The sequence below is a fragment of the Equus caballus genome, chromosome X (assembly GCF_041296265.1).
Source record: "Equus caballus isolate H_3958 breed thoroughbred chromosome X, TB-T2T, whole genome shotgun sequence".
In the NCBI taxonomy this organism is placed as follows: Eukaryota; Metazoa; Chordata; class Mammalia; order Perissodactyla; family Equidae; genus Equus; species Equus caballus.
This window is the reverse complement of record NC_091715.1, coordinates 141,506,477-141,529,364: the sequence shown is the minus strand read 5'-3', so window position 1 is coordinate 141,529,364 and position 22,888 is coordinate 141,506,477. Positions and strand designations below refer to the sequence as shown.

Sequence of the window (22,888 nt, the reverse complement as noted above, 5' to 3'; positions counted from 1 at the left end):
AGCAAGTCAGATGTGTGTGCCCTGAAATTATTCCATTGGCTAAACAACATTATCTATTTGGGGGACTTTCTTCAGTAACAGATATAAAACTACTTTTTAGCAATCAGATACTGTAATATTTAAAACATTTTAACAATATAAGTCAATGTTTTCAAACAAAAGTTAAATTATAATGTCAAGTCAATATAAGAAATTTAAAATCCAGGGTTACACAGTCAACTCAGTCTTCATCTTCCTGTTTCTATTTATAAACGATAAAAGAGAGATGAGTCTTCCTGTTTTCTTCAATCCTCATTTAAAAACTTCAATTTAAAATGAACTAAATATAACAGTCCTCATGTTCCCCTTATTTTTAATTACCTTATTGAGATATAACTGTTATATTATACAACTCATCCTTTTCAAGTACACAATTTAATGGTTTTTAGTACATCCACAGTTGTGCAACCATCACCACAATCAATTTTAGAACATTTTCATCACCCCAAACAAAAACCCCGTAGCCATCAGTAGTCACTCATCGCTCCCCATTTCCCCAGCCCCTAAGCTACTATGAATTTACTTTCTATCACTATAGATTTGCCCACTCTGGACATTTCATATAAACGGAATCACATAATATGCAGTCTTTATGTCTAAAGCCCTGATTTTTAGAGTTACACTAGAAAGTGCTACTATTAGACATTGGATCACATACGTATCTGAGAAATCCAAGGGTCCAGGTAACATGGGTCGGTTCCACAGTGAGGTTCACTTTAAAATCTCATCAGTGACCCTCTCTTTCTTGAATGGTTCCAACTGATCCCTGAAATGTACAGAAGTCAGAACAGCATGACGCTGGAGAGCACAGATGTTGGAACCAACTGTGTTCAAATCCCAACTACAACTCACTCTTTGACCCTGGCAGGCTATCTAACCACTCCGGGCTTTGGCTGCTACTCTCTCTGTATTTCACTGCAGCCTAGTTGGGCGAAATCGATGAAGTAATACATACGAAGGGCTTAGAACATCGCCTGATATATTTGTTAACAAATTATTAGCATTTTTTCCCAACTATGAAAGGATAGCTATTGAATGCTGACACCATAAACAAGTCTTCCACAAATTAGTCCTGACCCTAGAAACATCAGGAAGAAAGTTAGCTACTACAGGGATAGCGCACGGCCGCAGCGACCTAGTTCTAACGCTTCTCTTTAAAAAGTACATGAAAATGTCTCAAACAGGACCAGGGAAAGCTGTGTGGCACTGTGGAGAACCTACTAGATGGGTGAGCGCAGGCCCTGGGCTGTCTCTAACTTACCAAGCACGGAAAGTCCATCCGTATCTTCATCTCTAAAATGTCTATGTTGTTCTAAATGCAGATCAATAATAACTGGAAGTTACAGTGAAGTTTGCAAAAGTCAGCTACCCTCTTGGTTATAGAATATTTTGCCCCAAACCCCCATAGATCAAGTTTTAATCCCTTTTATTTAAAAAACATTGAATTTGGGCTACCTTGGCTTTAAAGTGAAAATTGAAACTAAATGCCCTACATATATGCTACTTACAGGAATCTAACCAAAGGTAGAATTCTATCATTTTTGATCCTGAAAAAAACTTGATGATTTAAGCCCAATCCTCCCTGACAGAAAAATGACCAGGAGAGCCTAGAGGGTGTGTGACAAGGCACTGTCACAAGTCAGTGGCAGGGCCAGCTCTGGCCTAGGCCTCCTGACTAACACTGAAGCTTCCTTTCCTCCTAGGAACAAGTGCTTCCAAGTGGTCTCTATGTTGAAAGAAACCAGGCTGGATGCGACTTGTCCCAATCTCAGTGGAGGAGTTTTAGACTAAGAAACGTAGTTAAGAAAACTCAAGTCATCTAGGCAAGCAATCCTTGGGGCCCCCAAACCCCCTCAAATAAAGCTTCATAAAGGTGGCATTATTTAATAAATCAAATTTTAAAGTTACAACATGGCCTTAATTGTGTCTCTTTTTAAATTCAAGACAACTAACGTCAATGGTCTCATAGTGTCCGGCTCTCTGTCCCCCACATGCCCCTCTACCTCTGACTCCTCCCTCTCTTTCTCCGACTCTCTGCCTCTCTTTCTCCGTCTCCTCTCCCTACCACTTATAACCTTTCAGATAATCTGCTGTTACTGTCCACCTCCCCCCACCAGAATACAAGCCCCCCACTAGACTATAAGACCCTGCCAGATGGGGATTCTTTTTTATTTCCTGCTGCATTTACAGCACCTGTAACAGTGCCTGGCACCCAGTAGGAACTGAAGAGGTATTTGTTAAATGAATGGATAAACTGGGCACCAAAGACCTGGCCAAAGAACTTAACTGTTGTTTGTCCAATGTTTAAGCCAGAAATTCATGCAAGCTTTAAAAGAAATGGTAGAGCAAACCCTTGGCTAATCCAGAGGCTCCAGGCATGACGGCTCTCGCCGGCAGAACGGCAGCAGTAACCTAGGGCGCTGTGAAGCAGTCTGCGCCAAAGAGAACTGGAGCGCGACCACCCTACACTACAGGCTGCCTTTGAAGCACAGGCTTCAGATGAAGGCTCGAAAACCTCTTCCACCATGCCCTTCTTCCAGGCAAAGAAAGTGCTCCCCTCTCTGCTGAATATGAAGGCCAGGACTCCACAAAACCCCTGCAGCAGACAAGACTATCAACCCTTTTAGTCAAATGCAGGCCATTTTTACCCTTACGGTAAAAATCTAAAAGCAGCAGAATTAGAAAATAATTTTGACCTCTACCTCACGGGGCCCTTGCAAGTGAGATCTCAACTTCAAGGGGAGCTCCAGTTCCCATGGTCACCTGATTTGAGGTCCACGGCTCTCGATTAGTGTTTTTTTCTGAACTCTCCGTGCACAAACAGTGACAAAAGGTACACAGGCCTTCTCTTTGGCGTTTATTCAATGTGCTTTCTCACTCGGTGTGGACGTTTAAATGCAGTTTAAGGATAGTCTTTCTCTGGAGGCTCCTTCCAAAGCTGTGGAAACCTACCAGTGTGAAAACCAACTTCTAATGCCTGCCAGCGAGCAAGAAGTTACGCACAAGCAGCCTCGGAGTCCAAAAGTCCAGGGCTTTCTAAGGGAGCTCTCTTTACTTGGAAGTGTTTTGAAAAGAAATGCCAAATACTTAGGGCAGCAGTGCTCAATACTACCAGACCCAGCTCTCCTTTTGTTATAAAACAAATTTCTGTAAAGCCTCCTTTGCTTGTTTGAAATGAAAATCATAGATATTATCAACATAAACACAACTTCAAAAAATCATCAACATAATGTCTTAACTCAAGTATAAAGGAGAAATAAAAGGACAGTGATTTATAATATAATAATGTATTTTTCAATACATTACACTAAAAACAAAAACACCCCTAATTCCAACGTGGCCTCTAGGGGGAGCGTTGCCCCCAATGAGAAGCACTTGCCGAGAGAGTCCTGCTGTGTACCTGGAGTACCCGTAAACACAGATTTTACTAAATTAACGTATTCTGACTTTTACATTAAAAGTTGTTCTGACTGTAGGCCACCTACCAGGCAAGGAAATGAAAAAGATGCCCTGAGATGTCCTCAACCAAACCACTCTCTGTACAAATGAGAAATGTTCACATCCCAGCCATCTTGAGACGAGGTACACTGTCAATTCAACTTCTACATCTGCTCAATCCACATGAAAACAAACGATGATCTGCAAAATTAGGAGTTTATTTCATTTTTATACATTTTCCTTTGAATAGGGGTTGGTAAGCTTTTCCTGTAAGCGCCAGACAATAAATTGTTTTTTTCAGACAGTAAATATTTTAGGGACTCTGCTGCAGCTACTGGGTCTGTATTGTAGCATTAAAGCAGCAATAGGCGATATGGAAACGAAGTATTCCAATAAGATGTTATTTACAGAAACAGGCTGTCACCCTCTGCCTCAAACTATTAAAATAAATTATTTCCAAATGAACTTTCTTCAGCCAAAGCAAATAATTGTGTCCTTTTAAACTAAAATATAAGCTATTAACCCCACTGCGTATGCTTATACCTTGTCAAATGTCACTATGACAAGCTACAAAACTGTGTGATGTAGTTGAAACAAGGACAGGATTCCGTATTCAGACCAGTTTGGGTTTCAAATCCCAATTTTGTCACTTGAGTGATAATAAGAGTCATGCAACCTTGGATAAACTACAGTTCTCTGTCTGTGAACTCAGCACGATACTACCCCCCTCATGGGGCCATGATGAGGAACATGTAAAAAAAATGCTGGCACAGCGCATGGCAAAATAGAGGCATTCAAACACCAGGTCCCTTCCTCGTCCAAGAGGCACTCTGATGAACTCTAAGTCATTCCTCAAACTGGCGCTAATACACTTGGCTGGATTTCCCATAAAATATACAATGGCTAATACTGCCTAATCATTCTGCATACACATTTTCTAAGATGATCCATCTAATCTTGGCAACGCTCTGAACAGCCTTAAAGAAGTTTATCCTTAAAGCATGCCTACTTCCATTAAAAAAAAATAAACCACTCGACTCCTAGCCCAGAGACACTTTCCGTGGATCCCTAACATGGAGATCTCACCTCATTACCTTCTATTCTGACTCAAGGATCCAGAAATACACTAGAAGTTTCTTAGAATAAATCCAACTGTATTTATTCCAAAACAGTACCCCTCTTCAAAGTGGCTTATTTTCCAAACAGATACATGCAACACGTATGCATCAGAGCTTCTCCACTTGTCTTGGCCACATCAAACCTCAAGGCTATAGGGGATTTGCTTTCACAATTCTTCTTTGGATATTATAAAATGCTAAACAGCATTTCATGCAGAAACTCACTCTTTGTATCATTTTGATATTTACGATTCATTTTAAAAATCACAATACACTCACGTGTACTTCTTTAAATGATGCAAAGACCTTTGGCTAAAAACAATCTAATTCAGATCCAGTGGAGAATGCATTTTGAATCATTTTTTCCAGTGGTTAGTGAGGGACTTGAGCTGATCCATTCCCCCTATTACCTGGTCCCCTCATGACAAATGGGACATCTTCAAGACAGCTGCTAGGCTTCAGCGGCATGAGCTGTGGCCATAGAACAGGGTAACTTTAGAAATCCTTCAGAAATTGAAATCGCTATGCTAAGTAAACTATTAGAAACGTCAACTACCATCAGGTTAACTTTTTTTAATGTAAAAAGGCTACCTAGTAATGATATTACATTCATTTAAACATATCGTTAAATTCACCAATGGATTTTGTAACCATCAAATACCCGCCAGTAAACAAAGTTTTAAAATAGGAACGAGATCAAGTTCCCCATCCACCTGCTAATTCCAAAACTCATGAACCCACTTGATAGACTCCATGACAAAACTGTATTTTGCTTAACTATTTCCCCCTGTGAGAAACTATTCCCAAAAAGTACATTTTAACAGTACGTCCTTAAGCAAAAGTTAAGATAGTAACTGTTGAAGGGTAAGAGTAGACACATGTAAACAGTCATAGTTTTAAGAGCAATGAAGGTGCCAGTTCAGAGCATCTCCTTACTTCCCAAGGAGCTTCTCAGACTGGGCTTTACTGACAAAGATTCCCTCAACTGGAATTAGTGGTAGAGTGGAAGGAACTAAAGAGCGGATGTGCAGTTTCTAGAAAAATAAAGAGAGGAGAAAAGGCTAGAGATGATAACCTGCTATTTGGACAAATTCCTCCAGGCACCTTCACTGGGAGGAGAAGCAGGAGCCGTGTTGGCACCGGACCCTTATTTACCTGCTTCAAGACACAGGAGGCTTTTCCTGACCTCCCCATGCACACGAACGCACACCTCACTTCTCTATACGTTGCACAAATTTCTAATATTTCACTTCTCGTGCTGCATTGTACTTATGCATTGACATTTCACGTCCCCCTGTTAGATCTGAGCTTCCTAAGGGCAAAGGCTGTTTCACATTGTGTCACCAGCACAGAGCAGCTTAGGCACTCAGCTGATGAACAAATGAAGACAGTCTCACCCTCAGAGAGTTTCATGACTTTGGAGACATTAGTCATCAGTCATTAAAGGTACTCCACCCTCCCTCCCTAGGGCTGATTTTTGTGTTTATAACTCCTTTGCATATCTGTATAATTTTTCACATATGTATATATCTCTAAATAATATGTTGCTTTTGCATGGTTTTGAACTTTTATACATAAATGGAATCATTACACATTCTTCTGCCCTGTGCTTTTCTCACACTGCGCTGTTGTAAGAGCCATAAATGTGGACGTGTGGAGTTTGTGCGCTCATTTTCACTGCTGCATAGTAGTCCATTGTTCCACATTTTGCTTTCCACTCTCTTCTCAGGAGTCATTTGAACTGGTTCCAGGTTTCACTCTTACAAACAACGCTGTTATGAACAATATTATAAATGTCTCCCACTTCTGGCACACATGTAATAACAGCAATGATATTCTGCCAGATTTTCCAATACCTTTGTCTGATCTTGCAGTAAACACAATTTTTTAAAAATCAAACTATACGAGAAGATGAATAATAAATGAAAATGTAGGCAAATCAACCGTTTGAGATGAAATGAAACCCAGGGTTGTCAACAATCCTAATTCAAGCAGCAATGGGGAAAAGATGCAAAATAATGGATGGGCAGTGTCTTGAGTTTACTGAAGCTGTTGAAAAAAGTACTACAAACTTGGCAGCTTAAAACAACAGAAGCTTTGGGGGTGACCAGGTGGCATAGAGGTTAAGTTCATGTGCTCCACTTGGGCAGCCCAGGGTTCGCTGGTTCAGATCCCCAGCGTGGACCTACACACTGCTTGTCAGGCCTTGCTGCGGCAGTATCCCATATGCAAAACAGAGGAAGACTGGCACAGATGTCAGCTCAGGGACAATCTTCCTCACCAAAGAAAAAAACGAAAACAAAAAAATGAAAACCCCAGAACTTTATTCTCTCACAGTTCTGGAGGCTCCAAGTCTGAAATCAAGGTGTCGGCAGGACCACACTCCTCTGAAGGCTCCAGGGGAGGATCCTTCCTTGCTTCTCCCAGCTTCCGGCTATCACCGGCAAGCCTTGGTGTTCCTCGGTTTGCAGCTCCATCACTCCAAGCTCGGTCTCTGTCGGCACACAGTGTTGTCCCTTGTGTCTCTGTGTCTTCACATGGTGTTCTCTTCTCTTATAAGAACACCAGTCATATTGGATTAAGGGCTCACCCTACTCCAGTATGACCTCAACTATATTTGCAACAACCCTATTTCCAAATAAGGTCACATTCCAAGGTACTGAGGGCTACGCCTATCAACATATCTTTTTGGAGGACACAATCCAATGCATAACAGGCAAGAGGTTAGCTATAGAAATTAACAATCTACAAAATGGCATGTCAACATATGGTTACATTCAGAACAATTTACTTTGTCAATCCATCCTTAAGCATTCAGCAAACACCTATTAAATTAACCAGCCTTGAAATATTAATATAGCTTCTTAGAAGAAATAACGAAATGACACTAGGCCAATCATTTCTGAGACACTCCTTGCTCAGCATATATAATTACTTACTCATGTTCCCAAGGAGGCCAAAAATCAGTCAATAAATATATACCGGGCAACCACTCTGGACCATGCTAGGCAAGTCTACAAAAATTGAGATAGGTCTTCAAGGAGACAGCAACTGAGTTGGGGAGATGAATAAATATGAGGCAAGTTAAACAGTAATAAAGATAATAATACAGGTGACATTATACACGTAAAGCAAAACAGAGCATCTGCTCACGGTAATGATCATGGCTTCCATTTACTCATCCTCTACTATGTCCCAGGCATTGTTGTAAGCACAGATGAACTCATTCAATACTCTCATCAACCTTAGAAGGCAACTACTATTACTATCTTCATATAGAAACACACACCCCGAGGAACAAAAAGGTTAAACAATGTGTGCACTAAGAACTGTCAAAGTGAGAATTCAAACCCAGTCAGTCTGGTCCTCTTATGCACTAACAGCAATCTGTTGCTCTCATTCTCTAATAGATGGTCAAATAAAAAATGAGGACGTTATACCTCCTGCTTATGCAGCCGAGCAAAAAAGGTGTTTTTGGAATTCCATCTCTATGTAATAAAATCTGATGATCACAAAGAAGTTCTCTAGCCTTCATCCTAAAGACAAGTAAACAAATAGTGACTTTTTTTTCCCAAATCCATGTCTGTTAGGCACTGAACCAGTACATTCCTTCTTGTTTGCCCACTGCAATATTACTTTGTATCATGGAAGAGTCTTTCTAAACTATATTAAAAAGAAGGAACAAATGTACTTCTAGTGAACAAAAACAGAATAAATACTCCAGGAGGCACGACTAAGATGTAACGAGGCCTTTGTTGAGATGCCTACCAGAGCATATGCAGCTAGAAGAGTTCTGCAAAGCAGTACCTTCTGATGATGGGCACTTATTCCAGCAATGCTGTCACTATTCAAAGTATTCTTCTAATTCTTTTGAGAGTGCCTTTAGATTTTAAAGCTACGTAAGCCACCATCTCGTGAATTTTACCATATCTCAAGTTTTAAACAGAAAACAGCGCTTCCCACAGCATGAGCGCCCACTCATGGATGAAGTGCAGCAGATGGGCTTCAAAAGGATTTCGGCCTAAAGTCAAATGCAGAGTCCCCATTCAAAGTTTTGACACCATTGAGGATATTTTTTAAAAGGTGCTGCAGTCTCTGAAGGCAATTCCAAAGAAGAGTTCCAAAAATAGGCTGGATAATTTTGATTTGGAGCTTCCTGTCCCTTCTCTACATGAGCTAGAAGTAAAAAGCAGCAAGTGAGGTTTTCAAATTTTGCCTAGTGTCTCCCAATAGTTGAAAATTCTGGGCTTGATACATCTTAATTAGTCCTGGTTTACAAGAGCAGGTTGACCTTGAAGGTTAGCAGACAGAGACCAGCAGCAGGACTAGGAGCCTGCCCAATAGGCAGTCTGCCATAGTAGTCAGAAGTGTCCAAAGGGAATCTCCAAGGACTGGCTTCTTTAGAAGCCTTGGAGATTCAGAGAGAGAAACACTTGCAGTGACCCAGAGCATAGACAATGGTTATCTTCCTCCTTGGGGCAGTGAGCTATTATTCCAGCCATAAATACAAGCAGCCACTCATCTCTGCTGGAGAAGAAGGTGAAAGGATCAAACACACGAACACACACACACTTCTGGAACTTGGCACTATTAGCAGGGAGGAAGTTTTTGTAGATGTGGAAGACATAATCTAAGAAAAAAGGCAGACATAAAAAAGGCAAGGAGATGAAGAAGAACCAAAACCAGTGTCAAAAGAATAGCAAAGAAAGAGAAGATAAAGAAATTTCAGTACTATAACAATGACACATGAATGCGACACAGAGAATTTCCATGGTTTTTGAAGGAGCAATATATGCTGCTTCAGAGAAGAATAAAAATAATTCCCAAGCTCCAGATGGAAATAGTTTTATCAGCATTAGGAGAAAAAGCCGGTTGACAATGGGTATGAATATGGTGACATGTAGAGTCAACAGGGCTACTCATGAGGTATACTATTTTCCTGAAGACTGTATCTGACACACGGCTTCTACAAACATAATTCAACATCTAATCATGATTTAAAAAAAAAACTCAGCAACCTAGGAACAGTCAAGGGCACTTATGAAAAAACCTATAGCTAATATCATACTTAATGGTGAAAGATGAAATCCCTTCCCACTAAGTGTGGGAAGAAGGCAAGAATGGTTGCTCTTATTGCTTGTATTTAACATCTTTTAGAGATCCTAGCAAGTTTAATAAGGAAAGAGAAAGAAATAAAAGGCATAACGTATGGGAGGGAAGAAGTAAAACTGTATTTGTAGATGATATGATCAAGTATGTAAAAAACCCTAAGAATACTACAGAAAAACTACAACTAGTAAGTAAATTTAGTAAGCTTTCATGATACACAAGGTCAACATAAATATTAATTGTATTTGTATTATTAGCAAAGAACAAATGGACACTGAAGTATAAAAATATCAATTGCAGGGGCCAGTCCCGTGGCCAAGGTTAAAGTCTCTCATGCTCCAGGTTCACAGGTTCAGATCCTGGGGCTGGACCTACTCCACTCATCAGCCATGCTGTGGAGGCAGCCCACAAACTAAACAGAGGAAGACTGGCACAGTTGTTAGCTCATGGCTAATCTTCCTCAAGCAAAAAAAGAGGAAGATTGGCAGCGGATGTTAGCTCAGGGTGAAGCTTCCTCACCAAAAAAAATATACATATATATATATATAATTTGCATAACATTAAAAATGAAATATTTAGGGATACATTTAACAAAATGTGTACAAGATCCATACACTGAAAATTATAAAACCCTGCTGAGAGAACTTAAAGACAATCTAAATATATGGAAATATATATCGTGCTCAAGGATTAGAAGACTCAATATTGTTATGATGTCAATATCAATCTATAGCTTCAATGCAATCCCTATCAAATCCCAATGGGATTTGTTGTAGAAATTGACAAGATGATTCTGAAATTTACATGGAAAGGCAAAGGACCAAGAATAGCCAAAATAATCTTGATGGAAAAAAAAGAACAAAGTTGGAGTACTTCCACTACCCGATTTCCAGACTTACTATAATGCCTCAGTATTCAAGACAATATACTATCAGCATAAGGATAGACATAAAGATGAATGGAAGAGAATAGAGTCCAGACTTAAGTCCATCTTTTGGAGGCCCTAGCAGTGGTCAACTATTTCCAACAAAGGTACCCAGGAGATTAAAGGGCAAAAGGACAGTCTTTTCCACAAATGATGCTGGAACAACTTGATATCCATGTGGAAAAATAAGTGAATCTGGACACTTACTTCACACGATATACAAAATTAACTTGAAATGAAGCATAGAAGTATTAGTTTTGTATTGCTACATAACAAACTTAGTAGCTGTAAACCACACACGTTAATTATCTCACAGTTTCCATGGGTCAGGAGTCGGGGTACGGTTTAGCTGGATCCTCTCTGCTCAAGGTCTCACAAGGCTATAAACTCAAGGGAAGGGGATTACACAGGGTGTGAACACTGGGGCTTGGAAATTAGGGGGGCCACTGTAGGGTCTGCCTGCCACAATAGATTTAAACATTAGAGCTACTGCAACAGTCCTAGAGGGAGACACAGGGGAAAATCTTTGTGAACTTAGGTTAAGCAAAGATTTCTTAGAGCACAAAAAGCAGAAAATGCAAGAGGAAAAAAATGATAAACTGGACTTCATCAAAATTAAAAACCTTTGCTCTTTCAAAGGCACGGTTAAGAAAATGAAAGGGTAAGCCACAGTTTGGGAGAACGTACTTGCAAATCACATATCTGATAAAGGTCTTCTATTCAAAATACATAAAGAACTCTTATAACTTAATAATAAAACAGACAATCCAGTAAGAAACAGGCAAAAGATTTGAGCAGACACTTCACCAAAGAAGATATACGAATGTCGAATAAGTACATGAAGACATCTCACCATCATTACTCACCAAGAATATACAAATGAAAACTACCACGGGCTACCACCATAAACCCACTGGCATGGCTACAATGTAACAAGACGGACAATAACAAGTGTTGGTGAGGATGTGGCCCAGGCTGAACTCTCATTCTTTACCTGGCTGGGGGCAATGCAAAATGGCACAACCATTTTGGAAAACAGTTTGACAGTTTCTAGTAAAGTTAAACATAAACTAAACATATGGCCCAGTAATGTCACGCCTAAGTATTTACACAAGACAAATGAAAAGACGAGTCCACACAAAGACTTGTAAGCAAATGTTCATAGCAGCTTTATTCATAATGGCCAAAGAGTGACTCAAATCAAATGTTCATCAACTAGTGACTGAACAAACTACATCACAGCCATGCCATGAAATACTGTTCAGCAACAGAAAGCCACCAACTGCTGACACAGGAGACAACATGGCTGAATATAAAAAGCAGTATGCTAAGGGAAAGAAGCCAACCACAACATACTATATAAACCTACCCTTGACACATTTCAAAGAACTACGAGTATTCAGACCACATTCTCTGACCATAATGCAGTTAAGTTAAAGATCAGTTTTAAAAATACCTAGAAAATGCATTTGAAAATTTAAAAATATGCATCTAAACAACTCAAAGGTGAACAAAATTATCACAACGGAAATTAGAATATACTAGAATAATAAAAATACTATGTTTTGAAACATCCAACAGCAGAATAAATTCAAAAGAAGGAAGGAGAAAATGAAGAGAAGAATGATTTCCAGGATATATTTTAAGTGAAAAAAAGCAAGAGGCTAAATAGTGTATGTAGTATACTTTTTTGGTGTAAGAAAAGGAGGGAAGTACAAATGTGTGTGTGCGCTGGCTTACTCAAATTTGTGAAAGAAGAAACACAGAAGAATGAACTAAAAACTAATATTGATTATGGTGGCTGGGGGTGAGAAACAGCATGCCTGGCAGGAGACAGAGGTGGAAGTAAGGTTTTTTGGAATATACCTTGATATAAGTTTGACCTTAAAATCATATAAAGGGGCTGGCCCCAGGGCCGAGTGGTTAAATTCGTGCGCTCTGCTTCAGCGCACTCCACTTCGGGGGCCCAGGGTTTCGCCAGTTCGGATCCTGGGTGCAGACCTAGCACCACTCATCAGGCCATTCTGGGGCAGCGTCCCACACAGCACAACCAGAAGGACCTACAACTAGAATATACAACGATGTACCGTGGGGCTTTGGGAAGAAGAAGAAAAAAAAAAAAGATTGGTAACAGATGTTAAATGAGGGCCAAGCTTTAGGAAAAAAATCATATTAAGTTTTTACTCATTAAAAATTAATCAAAAAGAAACGAGAATATAATTATGCTCATTCATTTTCACATACTGATAAACCTCATTCTGCATAACCACAACTGACAAACCTCTGGTAAGATTAATCAAGAAAAAAAGAGAGAAGGCACTAATAAACAATATTAAGATTTTAAGAATGAAAAGACAGGCGTAACTACAGAGATAGCAGATGTTAACTATTAGTTTAAAATCTGCCCACACCAAACACTCCCGGCCCAGGTGGCGCCAGGGCAAGTTGCGGCCAGCATTCAAGGAAGAAAGAAGCAATCTTACACAAACTCCCAGAGACTCGAAGAAGGGAATACTCTCCCTCACTTTACAGGGCTAGCAAAACGACACTGAACTACACAAGGACAAGCCAGGACAGGAACATTAAAGCCAAGTCGCATTCACAAATACAGATGTAAGAATCCTGAAGAAAACAGTACCAATCGAGTCCAGCAGTAAAACCACGCTGGGTTCCCGCCAGCAATGCAAACCTGGTTAATGCTACCAAGTTTTATTAGAAAATCCCTTAAAATATCCCAACACATTAACAGGTTTAAAGAGGGAAAAACATCTCCATAAAAGCAGGAAAGGGGTTTGATAAAATTCACCATCCATTTATGCAAAAAAAATGTGCACTAGAAGTGCGCCTAGACAAAACCTAAAGTAAACATAATACTTTATAATGAAATACGGAAAACAGCGCGCCTTCTCAAATACAGATCCTGGGCCCCACCCAAACCTACTGAATCAGAAACTCCAGGCTTGCTGCCAGGCAACTTGTCGTTTTGGAAACGCCCTCAGGTGATCCTGCTGCGGCTGGCTACTCCAAGTCAAAGTGCGAGCCACAAGCCGCAGCACTGCTATCGCCTGGGAGCTTGCTGCAACTGAGGAGGGCTCTCCCGCCCGTTCCCGACCCACTGAGTCAGGATCTGCAGTTGCAGCAGAAGTCCAGGTGATTCGCAGCGCTGTAAAGTTGGAGACACGCCCCTAGAGCAGCTGCTCGGGGCTGGGCTGAACGCCAGAATCACCTGGAGCCCTTTAAAAAACTGCAGACGTCGGATCTCCCCTGAGATCAAATAAATCTGAATGACTGTGGGTGGGGCGCGGGCAGCAGGTAGTTAAAGCGCCCTAGGTGATTCTAATGAGCAGCCAGTGTGGCAAACCACTGGTCTGTAGTATTCCAGCACAAGGAAACTTCTATTTAGAGACTCTCCGCCCTCTCCCATAAGCCAGAGGAGGCCTTCCTCGAGTTCTCTGAAGATGCCCCCAAGAAAGCAGCTTCCGTTTCACATGTATACCAATGGTGACTTCTTAATACGGCTTACTAAACCGAAACCAAGAAAAAACTCTGCAATGACATGGAGATGTTGTGAGGATTCAAATGAGATGTACGTAACAACACTGGGCGAAGGCCTTGGCACAGATTACCCCGAATGTTAATGCAAGGTATTACCGAGGTGGCAGCGGAGGCTGTAACTGCTCTTCCGGCATTGACAGCGAATACAATGACATCATCAGCAAATCAAGGCCAGAAGGTATCTCAAAGCTGCGCTGTCCAACACTGGAGCCACCAGCACATGTAGCTCCCGAACACGTGAAATACAGCTACTCCAAACGGTTTGTGCTCTAAATGTAAAATACACGCCGGATTTCAACAACTTAGTACAAAAAAGGTGGGACATCTCACTAATAATTATACTGAGCACTGTTGAAATAATATTTTGGATATACTGGGTTAAATTATATTACAAAAAGCGATTCCAACCATTTCCTTGTTTAATGCGGCTACTAGGAAAACAGATTACACATGTGGCTTGAATTATCCTTCTAAAGGACAGCGCAGTCTCAAAGGATCAGGAAGCCAGGATGTGAACTGCTACTTAGACCAGCCTGCTCAAACTTTAATTTACATACAGATCACCTGGGGGTCTTATTAAACTGCAGATTCTGGTGGTGTCATCTGGAGGGGGCCTGAGATTCTGCATTTCCCCCAAGCTCCCAGGAGCTGAGGAGGGGCAGGGCCATCAGGACAATCGTTATCAACCAGGAAACACTGTTTTGGTGGCATAGAAGTGATGGGAGGGGCCGGCCCGGTGGCGCAGCGGTTAAGTTCGCACGTTCTGCTTCTTGGCGGCCCAGGGTTCGCTGGTTCGGATCCCAGGTGTAGACATGGCACCGCTTGGCAAAAGCCATGCTGTGGTAGGCGTCCCACGTATAAAGTAGAGGAAGATGGGCATGGATGTTAGCTCAGGGCCAGTCTTCCTCAGCAAAAAGAGGAGGATTGGCAATAGTTAGCTCAGGGCGAATCTTCCTCCAAAAAAAAAAAAAAGAAGTGATGGGAACCTCTGGAGAAGCAATCACGTCATCTCAGAGTTGATAACAGTGAAGAAGGGAAATGGCCAGCAGAGTTAGACTCAGCCTCAACTTTCAAAATCACTTATGTCTCACCACGAGGGCTACAAAGAGGTGACGACCAGCTCCAATTGTTCTCCGTCTGTCTGTGAGGGCTGTAAGGACTCTTGCTTTCTCTCACAGATCCGGAACCAACGACATGTGCAAGGAACACCTCAGGACCAGGAAGCTCAAAATGGAATCTTGACTGGAGTTTCTTATATCCTGCTTGCCATATAACCAGTATCAATGGCAGCACCCTCCTGGGGGCTCACTGAAACCAAATGCAAATCTTCCCTTTCACTGTGACCCACAAATAGTACTGACACATCATGCCCAGAGGTCACTGCGGGGCAGGTACATTTCTTATTTCAGTAAAAGAGCTCGGGCCAATTCCAAGCCTGCTGGAATGAATGCTGACCACACAGTCCTCATTTTCTCAGTCCCCACCTAATAATCTCAGAGCCATAACAAAAGTTAAGGGTCATACAAGGGAATTTCAAGTCCACCACCTAATGCTAAGAATCCCCTCTATGACCCACTTCTGCCTGCAGGGCTCCCATGAAGGGGAAAGCACGACACCCTGATGCAGCAGCCCACTGCACTGTGAGAGGCTCTGGGAAACTGTGCTTCCTCTCACACAGCGTAAGGACATGCTATCAATATCTAACAACTACCACAAGCTAAAGAAAGGGCAGCACTGTGTGTTGAGGTCTACAGGCAAGGGAATAAGAGCTGAATGAGTTACAAACAAGGTACTTTTATTTTTACTTTCAATTATTAGCCTTCAACTTCCCTTACCCCCTCCCACCAACAAGCAAAGCAAAAACGAATCTAAACTCAAACTGCTCATGACACCAGTCCAAAACTCCAGAAGCTGGGAAGAAAAAGGGTGGGAAATCAATGTGTGAGGCCTCTCCCATCACTGGACTCAAAGAGCTTTCTTATTCATTCGCTAACTGACCATGGAAAGAAAGGCTAAGCCTGAGCTCCGGTTCATCTTGCAGTCAGGGAATATGATCTCTAGACATGCAACAGAACTGGCTGAAACGAACACATCCAAACGATTCTAAACTCCCGGGCCCTTGTCCAGTTCAAGTCACAGAATGGTTACTAAATGTCTACTGCGTGTAGAGGGCCATGTTAGGTTTCACCCGCCCAGGAAAACATCTCAAAACTCGGCCCTCTTTAGGACAAGCTTGGAAGATAAAAAAAATTAATACTGAAATATACAGGTGTTACCTATCAAGACAAGGAGTGGAGGAACAGCAATACTAAACTAATATAAGTACATGAAATTTCAAAGAGCTACTTATGGAGTCATTTCAAAATTTTGAGAGACATTCAAGTAACAAGAAAAGAGCACTCAGCACGCATTCTCTTCGAACAAGGAAGGCGGTATAGACCTGGACAGCAATCAAGTCCCTGGATTTCTTCTCATCCTAACCCCAGGAGTGCGAGCATTCAGTCTAGTGTGGATGGACCAACTCAGCAGGGCCTCAAGCTGCATTGAGGAGCTAAGGAGAGGTGTTGACTGGAAAAAGGGAAGCCTCTCCTTCTGAGGCACTGCAGAAAAAGGCAGGCAATGTTCCCTGCTGCAGAGATCCACCTTACCCTCGCCCTGTGATTGTTGGCTATACAGTACTATCGTTTTAGGAATGAATACAATGGAAGCTCCTAAGGTGTACCAATGGCTTCAGGTCCATTTGAGAGGGCAATAAAACACTTGCATATTTCAGTGCTGACAGAAGAAGGAGAAGGAGGCTGAGAGGCCACACCTACAGTTACCGGGGAGATGGGCCAAGAACAGGAAGGACGCTGCCCTGTTACAGCAGTTCTCCAAATAGCGACGGCTTATATAACACATGAATGCAATAATAATAATGCCCCAAAGCGTACAAAGGGTGCTGATGCACATCTGACTCTTGGAAGAGCTCCGGGAGCTGGGTAGTGCAGGTTTTCTGAGCTCTATCTTACAAATGGAAGAGCCACCTGCAGCGAGGTAAAATGACTTGTCCCATGTTACAGAGTTAAGAAGGGGCAGAACTGGGACTTGAACCTGACTTCTGGAATCCAAACGCAGGAAGCTTTCTACCACGTCACACAGACAAAAGAATCCTTTGCCACTCCTTGTTCCTTGGCTAGAAATGGAAAGAAAGTACTGGTCCACAATGCCAATTTTCCACAGAGATGCCTGCCACATTCTTAAAAAGAAAAGGATGAGGGGCCGGCCTAGTGGCATAGTGGTTAAGTCTGCACACTCTGCTTCAGCAGCTCAGGGTTCACAGGTTCAGCTCCCACACACAGACCTACACACCGCTCATCAAGCCATGCTGTGGCAGCATCTCACATACAAAATAGAGGAAGATTGGCACAGAGGTTAGGGACAATCTTCCTCAAGCAAAAAGAGAAATATTGGCATCAGATGTTAGCTCAGCACGAATCTTCCTCACCGAAAAAGAAAAGAAAAGGATGAGATTGTCCTGGTGCTCTTGTGGAAAAATACACTGTAAACATTTAACATGAAAAACCATCCTTCAACTACAGGATGCCAACTGGATCTCACTCAACTAACTCCACCTGGGTCTCCTGGTACCCTCTCGCTTCCAAAGCAGAGGAATTAGAAGGCAGCCTCTCTTGCTCTATTCTTATTTGTAGTAACAAACAAAATATGGCCTCGAGTAATTTCTGAGTCCAAACAGTAAAGGGAACTTAACACTGAAAGATTGTGGACACTGCTGCCAATGTCACCTGAAACTAAAACCTTGAGTCAACAATGAAATGCAGAAGAATGTCTACAAAATCATGCTTACGGGATTTACAGAAGTTTATTAGGACATGCCAAGAATCATTTTCTTCTTTAAAAGAAAAGAAGGGAGTTCCATGTAGTTAAGTCAGTGAGTTAACTTTTCTTGAGTGCCTACTATGTGCAAGACGCTCTCCTAAGTACTTAACGTAGATTATCACTCAGTTCTGCCCACAACCCTTTAAGGAAGGTACTATTATTATTTTCATTTCATTTATTTGTATTTACTTATTGTTATTTCATTTTACAGACAAGGAAACTGAGGCACAGTAGAGGTAAGTAACTTGCGGAAAGCCACACAGGTAATATTAAAGCCAGGATTCAAGTCCAGAGTCAACACCCTATAGACAAATGACAGCCCCTGTCCCCTCGTGTGCCAAAAAGGAATAATGAACTGAGAAACCAGAAAATAAAGAAAGCAGAACTTCAAAGAGGTCAGAAACAGGGAAGGGAAATTACTAAAGAATAATGAAAACAACTTATTCTTTTATAAAATTGAAAAACTTTAGAAATAACAAGAAACTCTGGCCTTTGAAATCCTTTGGCCACCAGTTCAAAATGTCGCCTACTAAGCCTTGAAGAGGCTCTGCTTTTCTCCCTCTTTTGGAGCCCTCAATAAGAGCGAGAACCACATGTTCTTTCGGTGGTTTTTAAACTTAACTACATTTTGTTAATTCTCCTTTCATTTTGGAACAAAGAATACTGGAGTATTTTTTATAACTTTAATCATTTTTCAGAACCTGTAAAAGTTTGAAAACTTCCTTTGAAGCCACTGAACATACAGAAGAGGAGAGAACTGAAAAGGTACTAAACAGATGAACTTTTATAGTAAGTTATCAGTAATGCCATTTTATTTGTACTCTTGCTCTTAAGAAGTTGAATGTTTCTTTACGTTAGAGCTAATTTCAAACGAACTAGTTTCTTTACAAACCACACAACACAAAGACTGACGATCATTTCAGAGGGTAGGTTCCCAGCTGAAACCAGCGTGCAGGAAGAAAACTTCTCGTGTAAGGCAGCCCGAAGCCAGCAGGCACTGGCATGGAATCAACAGCCAATACTGACGTCAGCAGAGCCTTCTATAGCTAGACTGGGGTAATACTGAGGCAGCAAGGGATTCGAAGATCGCCTCCCTGGGCGTTCAAAACCACTGACTGTTTGCAAGTAAGGGGGCAAAATGCAAGAAAACATGAGGCTGTGAGGAACTTATCATCCAAAAGGCAATCGCTGGAGAAATGATGACTCCAGAGAATCTCTGATTCAGACACATTTACCTTTTGGATTTGACTATTTGCTTTAATGGAGGAGCGGCCAACAACCTAAAATGGCAATTCAAAGTAATGCCCAAGTCACTCTCAATCATGCCAGCCTGCTGTATTGTCAGCGCAGTTTCAGAGCTCTATTTTCCTTTACAGTGCTCACCTCCACTGGAAAATACATCATTATTTTTTATTGTCTGCTTCTCCACACATAAGCTCTGTCAAGCAGGGACCTCGGCAGTGGTGCCGTCTGCTGTCTTCCCAGGGCTTGGGATACTGCCTGCATACCACGGGCATTCTGGGTTCGATGAATGAATGAAACCGCTGGCAACTTGATAAATATAAGTTAGAACTTTAAGGAGCTCTAACTCTAAGGAGACCAACCATTTAATAACCCTACTAGAATCTAAAGCCCCAGTGCATGTTCCCCACTTGCAAGCACCTCAGGAGGCTGCTATTAAACACTGGCAGCACCACTGGTTTGAACCTACGCCATGGTGTAGAAGCTCTCAAGGGTAGGTTCGGTTTTGTGAGAGCCAAAGGTCATTCAGAGTCAAATCTGGTGAATAAGCGATCATGCCGCAAATATACGTTGGATAAAAGCAAAACGTCTCTATAAATTAACAAGCCTGACTGTCTTATCTGGCTGGTAAGCCAGTTTTGAAGGGAATTCAAAATGGTCTGAACCACAGCAAAATCGCTGGCTCAGTCTCAAGACTCTAAGGTGCATGGATACTTCACAAGGAGCAAAACTGAGCTGTGACAAAAAGTACCCAGTCTAGACAGACGCCAAGATACCCCCCGAGACCTGACTTGCGACACTAGCTTTGCTAAGTTGCCCCGAAGCCTAGGTCACGTTAGTTACCCTCTCTGGGCCTCGGTTTCCCCATATGGGAAACAGATGAACTATATGAACTTCAAGATCTTAATCAATTCTAATATGCCATGATTCCATTCTTGTGAAGGTCTGGCATGTCTGTTTAAAAGCCAGTCACAATCCACTTTGCCTCATACTTTGTGTCTATAAAGCCCATAATATAATTTGTGCAGCAGATTCATTTCATATTTGCTTAGGCATAAACTAAAATTAGTTTTCACTTCCTGAGCACAGCAAAAGACAGCTAAGGGAGGCAACCCGGCAAAGGGCGCTTGCTCGTGCCTGTGCATACTTCCGACTGCGTATCAGGGAACTAACCGTTCCCTCTCAGATCTTCCCTCAACTGTTGCAAAAGCAGATAAACCTCTTGTGCGTGACACAGAAACACTGGCGGAGAAGGCGGATCGAGGATTCGCGGCCAGTGCCGGATGCGGCGGCTCCACAGGACCCACAGGGATGCGCCGGGCACCCACCCCGAGCGGACAGCCAGGGCGAGGACCAGCCGAGGCGCGTCGCCGCCCGGCCCGCTCGCCGCCCCGGGACGGGGAAGCAAAGTCCGGGCAGCGGCCGCGACGCCCCCACCCCCGCCCCGGCCCGCCGGCCCGGATTCCCATCCGACCTTCGCCCGCCGCCGGCCCGGGACCTCGGGTGGGGAGAAACAGGGAAGCTGGAGGCACCTGCCTACTGCTCGCCGGCCTCAGCCCCGGTCGGCGGGGACAGCGAAGACGCTCGGACGAACCGCCGCCCCCCCCCTCCCCCGCGGTTGCTGCGAGGCCCCGCGGGCCCCGCAGGACCCACCAGCCCGGCGAGTCCCAACTTCCTCCTCCTGGCCCCCGCACCACGGATCCCCGCAGCGCCCGGCTCAGAGCCAAGCCAGCCGCGAGCGCAAACCCACCTCGGGCTCCGGGCGCCACCGCCGTTGCCAGGCTGCTCGGCTCCCGGGCCCCGCTCCGCCCCCTCCAGGGCCCGCCCCCTGCAGCCTCCCCGCCCCTGACCACCGCCCGCTGCCCTCCTCCGCGCCCCGGTTGGCGGGGGGTGTCACGTGACAGAGGCGAGGGCGGGCGGAAGGCGCCGGGTGAGCGTGGGGGGCCGCTCCAAGGGGCGGGCCTCTTCGCCCAGGAGGCTGCTGGGAAACCGTCTTTGACGGGTCCGACGCGTGGAGTCAGCTGGGAGTTGTAGTTCTAAATACGGTACTGGGAATGGGCAGGGCCAAGATGCTAGGAGCCACCCCTGTCAGGGAAGTTGGAGCAGGCGCCAAACGGAGGCCGCTGGGAAGCGTAGTCTCAGGAGTCTTCTCTGTGTTTCAGTGTTTTTCTCCAACAAAGGGGAAATTCAGAGGGAAAATTTCTCTAGATAAAACTTTAGCGGATGTCACTAAATTGAACTATTACTGGGTACATAGAGTTGGCAGCTTGAAGTTGAGATACTATAAGGGAACAAGGGAAATTTCACTGACTCAGGTGCAGGATCCGCAATTTGCAAATCCTGCTAATAGCCGAAGCATCCTTCATACTGTGCCAACGCCTTTCCAAGAACTCTCTTGAGACTTAGTGAAATGAAACATTTCAGGATAAAGTTCCTTCTACTTTTTGAGGTTTGGGGCAGGCGACCAGTAATACAGCAAGGAGAAAGAAGGAAGACAACTTCAGGAAGAGAATTCAGTGTGTAATCAAAAAAAAAAAAAAAAACCCATACTCGGACACATAGAAGAAGATGTGTAATATTCCTCGTGCTGCATAATCATTATACATAAGAAGTTCAGGTAATTGACAGTAAATAGGGTTACTTTAATATGACCTCTTTTTTTCTTTTATTTGTTAGTACTCCAGCATCTAAAAACAGCTGTTTTACATGATACTAGTATATATATATATGTGTGTGTGTGTGTGTGTATAATCCTGTATCATTTTATATATATATATTTACATATATATGTGTATGTGTATATATATGTATACATACACATACACATTTTAACCCTATTGAAGACCCCAGATTTCTTAGATGAGTAACAAGGCCCTTCAGACTCCAACTCGCCTACTCTTTACCCATTTCTCCTGATGTGCTACTTCTCTCTCTTCACTTCAAGTTCTGGTCTGGTCACAGGGAACTTCTTTCTATTCTCTGGATGCACCAGGATCTTTTCTCCCTCCAGCCCTTTACACTTATTGTTCCTTTCTCTTGGATTGGCCAAACTCCCAGAAAGGCAACAAAATAGCACTTGCTCCTGGGCCAGGCAGAATTAAAGCTCCCCCCAGAGCCTTTCTCATCGCACTGATGTCAGCATTTGCTTACATGTCTGCCCCGCCAGCTCTCCTCCCCAGACTGTGAACTTCTTTGAATTACATTCACTTTTGTACTGGATTTCAAAGAGTGCTCAGTAAATGCTTCTTGATTGCACACGTTGCATGCCAGAGAGGCTCCCTGGTGGGCTACTGAATAACTCTGGATTCCCAAATCTGTGAGTCTTGAAGCAGAGGGAGAGAGGAAATGTGGATGGGTGGAAGCAGGGCAGCAGCTGGGTTGGAGAACTTGCATACAGTAGGCACTGTGTTCAAGGATGAGACTGACGCCCTTTACTCAATGTGGGGAGGGGAAGGATACAGAGCAGGGACACTCCTCATCCTAAGGACGTAGTTATTGGAGAAGATTTCTCTAGAACCTCTAACCTGGCTCCAGCCCCAGACCAGCCTCAGCTCTGGAAGGAGGCCACCCAAGCAGTAAAGGC

General features: G+C 43.0%; 1 protein-coding gene across 11 annotated transcripts in view; it reads right to left on the bottom strand.

The window, feature by feature from the left end:
• The window catches only part of MTM1 (myotubularin 1), a 98,003-nt gene extending 76,826 nt beyond the window's left edge, over positions 1-21,177 (bottom strand). For 3 of the 11 annotated variants that reach the window (XM_023633911.2, XM_023633910.2, XM_023633914.2), the window contains exon 1: positions 21,056-21,177. Coding sequence is in view for 3 of the 11 variants with exons in the window: in XM_070258228.1 (XP_070114329.1) it covers positions 14,281-14,342 (62 nt within the window). In the remaining 8 variants the exon portion in view is untranslated. Of the gene's footprint in view, positions 1-697; positions 806-3,524; positions 3,679-14,280; positions 14,454-20,958 lie in introns of those variants that run through there. The other 8 variants (XM_070258232.1, XM_070258230.1, XM_070258233.1 and 5 more) reach the window with 8 other exon arrangements.
• Positions 21,178-22,888: the final 1,711 nt, after the last annotated feature.